At 53.6% G+C, this 11,912-nt stretch overlaps 2 protein-coding genes across 3 annotated transcripts in view; one reads left to right on the top strand and one right to left on the bottom strand.

Annotated features, from left to right (window-relative positions):
• The window catches only part of Tcf19 (transcription factor 19), a 4,031-nt gene extending 3,589 nt beyond the window's left edge, over positions 1-442 (top strand). For both annotated transcript variants that reach the window (XM_008840317.2, XM_017799926.2), the window contains one exon: positions 32-442. In XM_008840317.2, the coding sequence (XP_008838539.1) occupies positions 32-41 (10 nt within the window). In that variant the 3' untranslated portion in view covers positions 42-442. The remainder of the gene's footprint in view (positions 1-31) is intronic.
• Positions 443-2,699: 2,257 nt separating this feature from the next.
• Positions 2,700-7,297, bottom strand: Pou5f1 (POU class 5 homeobox 1). The gene is made up of 5 exons (XM_008840327.1): positions 6,845-7,297; positions 4,056-4,176; positions 3,674-3,801; positions 3,129-3,287; positions 2,700-2,999 (listed from the first exon to the last, which is right to left on the bottom strand). Exons 1-5 carry the CDS (start codon positions 7,247-7,249, stop codon positions 2,700-2,702), a joined length of 1,113 nt encoding a protein of 370 aa, XP_008838549.1. The 5' UTR covers positions 7,250-7,297.
• Positions 7,298-11,912: the final 4,615 nt, after the last annotated feature.

Below are 11,912 nucleotides of genomic sequence, written 5' to 3'. Positions count from 1 at the left end.
GGATTTTAAGAATTGCTTCTTCCCTCCACAGGAGTGAATGACCACAGGGAAAGGGCCATTGCTGTGGACTCAGGGCCAGAGCACTCGTGACTCAGATGACAGAAGACAGCTTCTTGCCAAAATGCTGCTGCCTCCATCAAATTACCAGTGAGCCTTGTTGCCATGGATACCAGAGTATCTGTGGTCCTATCTTTAGATGTAAGGAGTGCTTGATGTCTCTACTTTTGCTGAAGCCAGTGTGCTAAGCAAGTGTTCTGCCACTGACCTACATGCCCCACCCCCCACCCCATTAATGGTCTTAAATGACCTCAGCTAAGGCATCCCAGGGCAGAGACCCCAAACTTCCTAATACCATGGCTAGGCCTGCCCATTGCCCATGAACTCACTGATCTGGCTTTTGGGAGCTTTGCTTTTTATTTCCAAATAAAGAATTGTTCCCCCATGCCTGGGTATTTACTCTTACGGGTCTGATGTTCTACTTTCCAAACCATGGGAGACTAGACTTGGTGAGGTCTAGGGATGAACTCAGATTTTTAGGTGAAAGGTGGGTAAGATGACCAGAGACTGTGAACCTGCTGGTTTTCCTGTAGTTATATGGGATGAGGTAGGATCTCCCCCAAAATCAAAACCCAGGTCAAGCTTTCAGGTTTAAAGTGAAACCCATCTTCTTATACTAAATAAGGTCACTTAGCTTTGGTGAAGTTCACAAAGATCGTAGCAGTTTTACAGTTTACCAGGATACAGATGCAGCCTGATGTAAGCACAACTACTAACCCATGCTGCTAGGACAGACATGATCATTCATGGGCCTCATAACAAGCCAACATACACCCAAAGCACGCATCCTTCCCATAGTTATTAGGAAAGCCTGACCTTGACCTGTTCTAACTTGCAGGTCCAACCCCCTCCTTCCTAGGTTTCCAACCCATGTTTTCACCACATTAAAAAAACTCACACAGGGATGGAAAGATTCTAAGAGCCAGGGATGATATATGACCACAAGGAAGTCTTACAGGCTCCTGGGACCTTGCTCACATGAACTTACAACAGTGGTGACAGGATGCACAAGACCCTCAAATCAGACAAAAACCAGCATAGAACTGGGGAAATGAGCAGGAGGTCCCAACTTTAGTCAAGGAACTATTGGCAGCTGATCACTGCTGGATGAGGGAGAGATGATAGACTGAATAGGCTCCAGTGGATGAACTCACATCGAGAGACATCTGGGTATACAAACTTGACTAGATAGGCCTTAACATATATGACAAAATGCATGAAGTCCTGTGGGTGAGCTATGGGGGTGGGTGCAATTAGGGAAGAGGGGACTAAATATTAAGAATTATTGTAGGGAACCCACAAAAATTCAGTAAAAAAAAATTTTTTTTTGGTCTTTTTGAGATGGTCTCCCTGTAGTCCCAGCTGTCCTAGAACTCACTATGTAGACCAGGCTGGCCTTGAACTCGCAGAGATCCGCCTGCCTCTGCCTCCTGAGTGCTGGGATTAAAGGCGTGCGGCCACCACGCCCAGCAGTAAAAATATATTTAAGAAAAAAATAGTTGATCTAGAAGACAGAGCCAGGAATAAGATGAGGGTATCTGGTGAGTCACTCCTGGACAGGATATGCAAAATCTAAATGAGAAACTAACTGGACCTCGGTGTCAAGAAAGGACAGGCTAGGGGCCAGTGAGATGCACAAGGCAGGTAAAGCTCTAGCCACCAAGCCTGATGACCAGAGTTCAATCCTGGGATCCACGTGATGGAAGGAGAGACCAACTTCTACAAGTTGTCATCCTCTGACCTCCAGTCATGTAGCCCTCAAGCAGTTTCCACTCAATTCTCAACCTAAAAAATATGTTTTTAAACCACAAAGTTTGTGGGGACTACACAGCAGAAATACTACCTCAAGACTTGGTTTCTTAGTGTAAACCTGCTGCTCTTAAAGAAGACCTAAGTTTGGTTCCCAGCACCCACATAAGGCAGCACACAACTGCTTCTAGCTCCAAGGGATCCAATACCCTCCTCCCCCAGACACATTCACATACATATAATTTTTTTTAAATAGATGCCTGGCCTAGTGGTGCATGCCTTTAATCCCAGCACTCTGAGGCAGACAGTTCTGTGAGATGTGGCCAGCCTGTTCTACATAGTTCCAGGCCAGCTGGGGCTACAGAGAGATCCTAATCAAATAAATCAGCAGGGTGTGGTGGTGCATGCCTTTAATCCCAGCACTCCGGAGGCAGAGGCAAGCAGATTTCTCAGAGTTCAAGGGCAGCCTGGTCTACAACTGGGGCTACAGGGAGACCCTGTCTCAAACCTCCGCCCCAGTCAATCTTACCATGTGGTTTAAGAGCTGCCTTTGTCCACCACGGGGTTCCTCTGTCCCAGGCCGTCTGTACTAACTAAAGAAGAAAAACCACCAGCGTGGTACCACACACCTTAGTCCCAGCAGAGGCAGTGGCAGGCGATCTCTGAATTTCAGGCCAGCTGGGGCTGCAGGGAGACCTTGTCTCAAAAAGAACAAAATAAAGAAAACCCATAGACAAAGTTAGCTATCTACTGTGTCCCAGACTTCTTTATTCAAGAGAGTGATGATTGATGTGCAGCAAGAGCACCGTTGAACGTCATCTTCCCTCCAACCACCCCCAACACTTCCTGCCCCACCCCATGTGCTCTCAATCCTTCCTTAGCAAATAAAGAATCTAATCCCCTAAACTACAGTGGGGCAGGCGTCTCAGTTTGAGATGCATCGGAGAGCCCAGAGAGGTGACAGGGACCGGGGGAAAGGCTTCACCCTCAGGAAAAGGGACGGGAGAGTAGAGTGTGGTGAAGTGGGGACTCCCATAGCCTGGGGTACCAAAATGGGGCCCTGGGGGCAGAGGAAAGGATACAGGCCCCCCTGGGAAAGGAGAGCCCGAAGCCTCATACTCCTCTCGCTGGGAGGAGTCAACGCTGGATCGTTTGCCCTTCTGGCGCCGGTTACAGAACCACACTCGGACCACCTGGGACGGATAAGGGGGAGAGTGAGGTTAGACCATAGGCTGCGGAGGCTGGAAGGCGGGCGGGGAAAGGGTTGAGGCCGTGGGGGCTGGGGGACGGGGTCACAGGGCATCAGGGCTGTGCGCACTCACGTCCTTCTCCAGCCCAAGCTGCTCGGCGATGAGGCTGATCTGCTGCAGGGTGGGCTTCGGGCACTGCAGAAACAGGCTCTCCAGGTTCCCCCGCACGCGGTTCTCGATGCTAGTTCGCTTCCTCTTGCGGGCCTGCACCAGGGTCTCCGCTTTGCATATCTGGGTAAGGGGAGAGGTTCACAAGGACAGGCTTTGGTGTCAGGACTGTGAGCAAACTTAAAGAAAAGTGTTGACTGGATGTGCCCCCAGAGCTGGGGATAGTTACAATAAAGGAGAACCTTAGAAGGGGTGGGGTTGGCCTGGGGCTCAGAATCTCCTTAGCGCAACTGAGGGATCACAGTCCGTCCTGCTTGATCCACTACCCTGTGCTGGTGGGTGAGTGGGAGAACGTGAGCTTACCTATGCTAAGGCCTTGGGGCCGATCCCCAGCACCAAAAAAATACCCACGATACAGATAACGTCTGTCTGCAAGTGGACAAGGGAGAGCTTCAAGACAGATGGAAAGGAGGTACGGAGCTGTGCCAGGTAGACCCGCAGACCCTCACCTCCTGAAGGTTCTCATTATCAGCTTCCTCCACCCACTTCTGCAGCAGGGGCCGCAGCTTACACATGTTCTTGAAACTGAGCTGCAGAGCCTCAAAGCGGCAGATGGTCGTCTGGCTGAACACCTTTCCTGAGGGAGACCAGGCACCGTGAAGTCAGGCAGCACCCAGGTCTCGCTGCCCATCTCCTCACAAGCCAGCTGTCACCTTTCCCACGGGCAGCTCAAGCCAACTGCCTTCTCACAACCCCTATCCACCGTGGGGGAAGGGGAGCCCCCGAACGGCCCTCCCCTCAGTCCTACTGAACCGCCCTCCCCTCAGTCCTACGTGAAGAGCTGTGGTGGCTGGGAAGGGGGCAGGGTGTACAACATTGAGGGAGACCCACCAAAGAGAACGCCCAGGGTGAGCCCCACATCAGCCTGGGTGTACCCCAGCGTGATCCTCTTCTGCTTCAGCAGCTTGGCGAACTGCTCCAATTCCTTCTGCAAAGCTTTCATGTCCTGGGACTGTGAGGAAGACAGGACTTGTGAGGAACCAGCTATCAGCCTCCACCTCATACGGGAGCAAAAGAATGTGACTTGTGGTCCCCAGGAGTGCTCTGTGGGGGTGTCTCAGCCTCACTGAAAATGGCCTGTTCATACATGGTGTCCACTTGTTCCCTTAGGTGACAAGGGACAGGTCCGCCCCCACCCCCAAATGGCACAAGCAGTAGGCCCAGAACTTCAGGCCTGAGAACACCTGTCTGGTATTGCCCCAAAGTACTCAAAACAGCCCCATTGACTGAATTACCCCAGTGTAAGTTTTCAGACTAGAGAAGCAGCCAGGTATGGTGGGAGGAAGCTGTACTCTCAGCATTCAGGAAGCAGAGGCAGGAGGATCACTCTGAATCCGAGGCCAGCCCGCTCAACATAGTGAGTTCCAGGCCAGCCAGGGATACACAGAGAATTCCTATCTGAAAACAGAGAATTTTAGAGAACCTCTCTAGTTGATTCTAAGTTCAATGCACTCTCCCCAGATTGTTTTGAGGGCCCCAAACTATGACACTGCACATCCACAGTAGCCAGTGTCATTGGAGGCATGGCTTTTTGGGGAGCTTGGGGGGGGGGGTCGAAACCAAGTCTCACTAGGTAGATGACCTCCAACTCCAGATCCACCTGGTCCCAATCTCTCAAGAGATGAGATCACCGGCATCTACCACCCAGCTCAGTCTTTTTCTGAACACCTTCTATAAACCACAGACCACGCAAAGTGGACATGCCTGACCCACGGAGCTGACCTTCCAACCTGTGCCACACACTCCTGCTGTCCTGCAGAACAGATGTGCTATGGGAAAAAGCCAAGGAGGGCACCGGAATACAGCAGGGCAGGACCGAAGGCTGGGGGTGGCGATTGAGTTAGATAAGCTCGGGTAGTAGACAGACGCCCCGGGCTTGCCAAATGGAATCATCTGCCTCAGATTTTAAAACATGATCCGGGCTCAGCAGGTAAAGGCGCTTATTGCCCAAGCCTCACATCCTGAGTTCAATCTCCAGAAACTACACAATCCCACAAGCTGTCCTGAGCCCCCCACAGGTGCACTGTAGCAAGTTCGAAGACGCAAATAAAGAAATGTTAAGGAAAAAAAGAAAACATGGATTCTGATTGATGTATTGGCATCAGAGCTGGAGAGCAGGAGGTGTGACCAAGGTTGCGTCCTCAAGCCTGTGGGCGGTGGGGGACCAGCCGGGTAGGGCCTGGTGGATTGAAGGATGGTAGGTAAAGATAACCTCCCAGGGAGCAGACACAAGATGTGAAAGGCACAAAAATGGCTGGTTCTACCTTGAGCCCAGGGGGCAGAGGCATTTCAGGCTAAACCTAATGGAGAAGGGCAGTGAGGCTTGAGTGTGAGTGAGAGGCAGGAGAGGGTAGATGGAGCAGAGGCCACAGGACTGAGCCCTGGGTGCTCCAGAAAGGTGGACCGGCCTAGGAGCCAGCGAGCACACAATCCCAGGATTCTTCCGGAAGGTGATTCACTGGAGGGATCTTATCAACTTCAAACAGACCAATCTTCATCCAACTTCTCACCCAAAGACTAAAACCTGCAAGTGGCCTCAACTGCCCCCTCAGCTTTTCCAAATCCTATTTTGGGGATTTGGAGTGAGGTAAACCACAGTTCAAGTGCTTGCTTTGGTAAGCCATTAAGACCTCTGAGATTAAAAACTACTAATGCCTTCCTAGGGGGTGTAGGTAAGGGGATGTGAGATAAACTAAGCACACAGCCAGGCACTTAAGGAGGGGACCCCAAATGCAGCCATTAACCACCAGTCACCTGCTGCAGAGACCAGGGCCACTGGACCACATCTGGGTCCACTCACACATTCACTCTTGACTGCTAATCACTTATACTTGCTTCTGAGGACTGGCGCACACCTCTGTAATAGTCCCCGGCAGGGCGGGAGGCTATCGGCCTCTCAGCCAGCCCTGCACACTTACAGATGGCCCAAAGATAGCCTGAACATAATGTCTCCTACCCGTGTCTCTTTTTCTTGTTTACAACTTAAGGAAGTGAGGCTGAAATCTATCGAATCAGCGCCTCCAACTCCCTTCAAGGGTTCTACTTAATATAATGACGACTCACCGGTCTGAGGCAAAGGACAGACAGGCCCTATACTTGACTGGAGGTGAACCCGACTCCACACCTCCACAGCAGCCCAAACAGGAGTGCCTATCAGTAACCAGACACACCCAAGCCTTCTAGAAACAATAACCCAGGGATAAGCAGTGCTTCTACCCTCCGGCCATGTTTAACCCAAAGGCCAAGATCCTGGGTCCAACAGGGATCAAAGTTTCTTAAGGGTTAAGGTGGGAGAAGGTCCTCAACCTCCCAATGGCTGGAGCCAAGCAGGGCAGCTACTAAGCAAAGGTCCGAGACACTGGTCAGGCCTAAGTGGGAGAGACCTGCCTACATGACAAGGGCCAGGCAGGAGCAATCCAGGCCACCTTGCGCTCCCTGTTCCCACCGTGCCCGGCCTCCCAGGGGCACCTACAGCCCCCACACCTCCTGGTCTGCGAGCTGGCTGTCCAGCAGGCTCCCTCAGTTTCCAGGCCCAGGCAGTGGCAGGTGACCATTTCCCCTCACTGCTGCCCAGCCACCCAACCACATCCCCTCCGTGGTCCCAGGCCCGTCTCACTCACCTCCTCTGCGGTTGGCTCCACCTTCTCCTTCTCCAGCTTCACGGCACCTGGAAGGGCAGTGCAGGGCCCAGGGGAGGCCCCCTCCGACTTGTTCTCCACTCCGGCTCCTGCCTGGCCCTCCGGCTGCAAGGTCTCCAGGCCGACTTGGGGCACTAGGCCTACTCCAACCTGAGGTCCACAGTATGCCATCCCTCCACAGAACTCATAAGGTGGAGGACATGGGGAGATCCCCCACACCTCTGAGCCTGGCCCAACTGTAGGCCCAATTCCAGGCCCACCCGGAGAGCCTTGGAAGCTTAGCCAGGTCCGAGGGTCCACCCAGCCCGGCTCCAGCCCTCCTGTCCCGTCGCCCCCACCACCAGGTGGGGGCGAGAAGGGGAAGTCCGAAGCCAGGTGGCCGGCCATGGGGAAGGCAGGCACCCCAAGCCGGGGGCCTGATGGAAGGAGAGCTCGCCAAGGGACTGCAGAACACCTCTCTCCCTCCCTCTCTCCCTCCCCAATCCCACCCACTAGCCTTGACCTCTGGCCCCGCCCCCTGGTTGGGTGGGGGAGCCAGAGGTGGGGGTGGGAGAAACTGAGGCGGGGGATATTTGCCTGGGGGCAGTGATGGAGTCCTGGTAAGGGAAAGCTAAGGCCATCCTGTCTGGGCAGTCTGGAGTGCCGGAACCTCAGTGGGGCCTTCACGTCCAACCCGCAACATCCGCACCCTATGTTGGGCCCTGCATAGAACAGACCTGGATCCCTTCCGCCTCCACATGCCTCAGAACCTGGTGCTGGTTCCCCACCCCCATCCCCGGTGCCGTCCTTCACTGCTGCCCCTCAGCCATCCTCTCAGATCTTCAAACACCTCCTGAACATGCATGTACCAGGTATTTCTGGGTGACCCCTCAGTTCCTCAGTGGACATAAGCACACTGACCAGCAGCTCCGTTGGGCTTACCCATCCATCCAGAATCCTTGGTATCCCTACGTAGATATTGGTCAAACCCAGTTACCTCACAGCCGCCCAACAGGCACTCTCTCATCTGCCTGCCAAGTTCCACCCTGTCTCCAGGGTATGTTAGGATAAGGCCATCACTCTATCCCCCAGGTCTTCTGGGCTCCTGGCTACAGGACCCCCAACCTGTGTCCCTCTTACCCTCATACATCCCCATAGAGGTCCAGGCTCTGCAATGACAGAGCCTGGATTTTTGAACCTAGGTCCAGGGGCAAATGACAAGCCAGTCAAGAATGCCCCATTGGAAGACCCGCACACCAGGCCCTCATGGTCAGGGAAACCCCCCACTCCATCACTAGCCCTGAACACCAGGCCTAGTCCCCTCACTGTATGGAGATCCCCCCAGGTAAGGTAAGGGAACCCCCTTTGCAAGACCTACACTCAGGCCCTGTCCCCTCAGGGCCAAGGCCTAAGCACCCCAGACCTTCGAAGGCCCAGACCTCCCTCCCCCACCTCCTCATCCCAGGTCTCCAGCCTAGTTCCTGGGTGGAGGAACCCAAAGGGTGGGAGGTGTGTGGAGGGAAAAAATATCTGACTTCAGGTTCAAAGAAGCCTGGGAGGGACTGGGGGAGGGGGCAGGACAATGGCCTTGGCTGGACAATCCCAGTCCCCAGAGGGGGCAGCTCTAACCCTAAACAAGTGCTCAACCCTTGAATGAGCCTGGATGGCTCCCCTGGGGACAACTTCCTGCTCCCCAACCCCCTCAACCCCAATCTCCTCACAAGAATCTCCCTCCGAGGGCAACAGCAATCCCCTCAAAGACTGAGCCTCAGACGGGTTCCTGCCAGGACCGAGGTATGCGGCTCCCCTGCCTCTGGGGGACTTGGGAGTCCAGCCTCGGCACCCACCCCTCCCCCAGCACCCCAGGTTGCTGGCTGCTTTTGTTTGGGGGGCTGGCTGGCGGAAAGAAGCTGGGGAGAAGGAGATTAGGAGGAGGGGTGCAGGAAGCCTGCCTAAGCTTTCTCTGAAGGATTTTTCTGAGCCTGGTCTGGGGATCTTAAAGGATCCCTTTGCCGACCTAGTGGTCCGTTCTGTTTGCAAGAGAATAGCCCTAAAAGTGCCTGTCTGTGAGGGCTGAAGCTTGTCTGTCTGCTCCTACAAGTTGCCCTAAATGAAGGCCCTGAGGTAAATCACAGAGCTCCCAGAAGGCTCTGGGCCAAAGTGCCCCACAGTGTAGAAAGCCAGACCAGCAGAGCCCAGAACCTGGGAGCTGACCTCTACTGACTGCAGGCCTAGCCCAGCGTGAGGTTGTTCACTGGGGTCAGTGGCTCTGTCTTCTGGGGCCTGGGTGTCCCTCCTCTTGGTAGCCAGCTGTCTTCCTTTGCACCATATCCATCCTTGCTCCATAGCCTAGGCCTGCCTAGAGCTCAGGTAACCCAGGCTGCACCAGGACTACGTCCTCCTGCTTCAGCCACCGGAGTGCGGGGATTACAGAATGAGCGACATCACTCAACTCTTTTTTTTTAATTATTAAATTTTTATTAATTTTGTGTGCATGTGTATGCATGCCACGTTGCTGTGTGGCAGTGAGCAGGAAACTTGCTGGACCAGGACTACGTCCTCCTGCTTCAGCCACCGGAGTGCGGGGATTACAGAATGAGCGACATCACTCAACTCTTTTTTTAATTATTAAATTTTTATTAATTTTGTGTGCATGTGTATGCATGCCACGTTGCTGTGTGGCAGTCAGAAGGCAACTTGCTGGAATCGGTCCTCGTCTGGGTCCTGGTGTTCGAACTCTTGATATCAGGCTTGGCTGAGCCACTGAACCATCTGGCCTTGTCGCCCGCCCTCTCTGTGACGTCTTTTGAGTTTACTTTGAATGCTTCCTTCCTGGGTCTGCTCCCTGGCGGGATTTTCAGTACTTGCCAAAGGTCAGTTTGAAGATCTACTGGCAGAGTTGTGGTTCACGAGGTAGCCACACACAGCCCCACAGGCTGATTAAGGAGGGGAGGCCAGGAGGGGCCCCTCCCCAGCCATCTCCTCTGCCCCCAGGACAGGACCATCAAGGCACTTTTGTCATGCATTTACCTGCTGTCTGCCCAGAAGACAGCCTCCCTGAGGGGGAGGGGCAGGTGCAGGCTAGAGTCCCCCACCCTGGGCTCCTCAGCTGGCTGTCCTCCTCGACTGCCTAGAAACCCACTGCCAGCCCAGTCCCTTCCTGGCTACCCAGTTTTTCCAGAGGCTCACCCCCACACCCTTGTTTTATGGATTATAATTTACAGTTGCTGTAGGTAACAAGTTACTGGCCTGTGCAAGAGACTCATTCTAGGGAGGGACATGGCTGCCCTGGTCCCAAGCTGCGTAGTGACTGGCAGTCTGCATGCCCGGAGTCTGATGCAGACCTTAGTGGCAAGTTAAATTCGCCTGAAGCCCAAGTCCTCTCAGCAGATGGTCAGAACTAGCTTGAGGCCGAGACTTGTTCCTCTCCCTGGCCGTCTTGATAGGCATGAAGGGTCCCTGGTCTGCTCAGGCCAGCTCTCCTGCCATTGGCCCATATAGGCCTGGAGACTGGAAGCCTGGCTGACTTATTCACCCTGGATTCTTGCCTCTTGGGTTCTAGAGAGTCACTATAATACTTTAAATATCCCAAGTTTGAGACGAAATTCATAAACTTCACATAGACCTGTATTTTAGGGCTATTCCCAGAGCTCTGCCTGGAGAACTGGGAAGCAGGTGAGGCCCACACTTTCCCAGCCAGCTCACCTATGTGGATAGGAAGCTAGGTGTAGTGACCTGTAATCCCAGCCCTTGGGAGGTGGAGGCAGGAGGATCAGGAGTTCCTGGAGAGTTAGGGGAGCCCTTGTCTAAAACAACGCAAATAAAAGGTATGATGGGCAGTTCTCTACTGTGGGCCCAGCCATCCTTCCCTACTGGGCAAGGGGTACAGTCAGCTAACTGGACTCAGATGGGGGCAGAGAAGACCCAGCCGGGAAGCCACTTATTTTAGCTACTGGGTTCTGTCTAGGAAGTTTAGGGTTTTTTTTTTTTTTGTTTTTTTGAGACAGGGTCTCCCTAGAGCCTCAGCTGACCTGGAACTCACTAGGTAGACCAGGTTGGCCTTGAACTCATAGAAATCCACCTGCCAAGTGCTGGGATTAAAGGCATGCACTGCCACACCTGACTCTGTCTAGGAAGTTTAAAGAATAAAAATAAACAGAAGGAATGGAGCACTGCGGAGACCAGGGCTTGGGGTGGCCCGCCTTGGGGTGCCTCCCTTAATCATCTGCACAGGTTCCCCCGAGCTGGTCAGCAGCCAGCAGCCAACCCTCCAAGTCTTCCAGGGACCTACAAACTCCTCTTCCCAAACCCAGCCACTGATCTGGGAGGTCAACTCCAGTTGGCCCAGGAGGGAGGGAGTGGGAAGCCTGGCTTGGATTCCCTAGACAACCGCACCTCCCACCCTGTGCCTCAGTGTCCTTGTTTGTCAAAGACTTGGGGTCAGGGGTGGCCCAGGGGTAAAGGCACTTGCCGCAAAGTTGAGCCTGACGACCTGAGTTTGGTTCCCACGTAGGAGAGAGTTGACTCTAGCAAGTTCTCTGATTTCACACGAGCTTCACAAGTTAACCCCACCACCAGGCCCGGCATAAGTGTATTTTTTTTTAAACTAAGAGGCTGTGGCCGGGCGTGGTAGCGCACACCTTTAATCCGGAGGCAGAGGCTGGCGGACCTCTGTGAGTTCAAGGCCAGCCTGGTCCACATAGTGAATCCGGGACAGCTGGGGCTACAGGGAGACCCTGTCTCAAAAAGACTGCCCCCCCCCAAAAAAAACTAAGAGGCTGAGAGCATAGGTCATAGCAGAACAGAACGCTTTTCAAATGTCCCTGAGGCCCTGGGTTCAATCCCCAGGACCACAGAAGGAAGGAAGGAGGGAGGAAGGAGGAAAGGAGGGAGGAGGGAGGAAAGGAGGGAGGGAGGGAGGGAGAAAGACAGACTTGGAATAAATTAGCTCTATGTTTTCCTTTCTGTTTTCTTAGGGGGGGGAGTGGGGGGGCAGGGTCTCCTGTAGTCCAGGCTGACCATGAACTTACTATGTAGCTGAAGATGACTTTAACTTCTTTTTTTTTTTGAG

This window comes from Nannospalax galili, unplaced genomic scaffold, assembly GCF_000622305.1.
Source record: "Nannospalax galili isolate Female #2095 unplaced genomic scaffold, S.galili_v1.0 scaffold401, whole genome shotgun sequence".
In the NCBI taxonomy this organism is placed as follows: domain Eukaryota; kingdom Metazoa; phylum Chordata; class Mammalia; order Rodentia; family Spalacidae; genus Nannospalax; species Nannospalax galili.
This window is presented reverse-complemented; position numbering and strand designations above follow the sequence as displayed.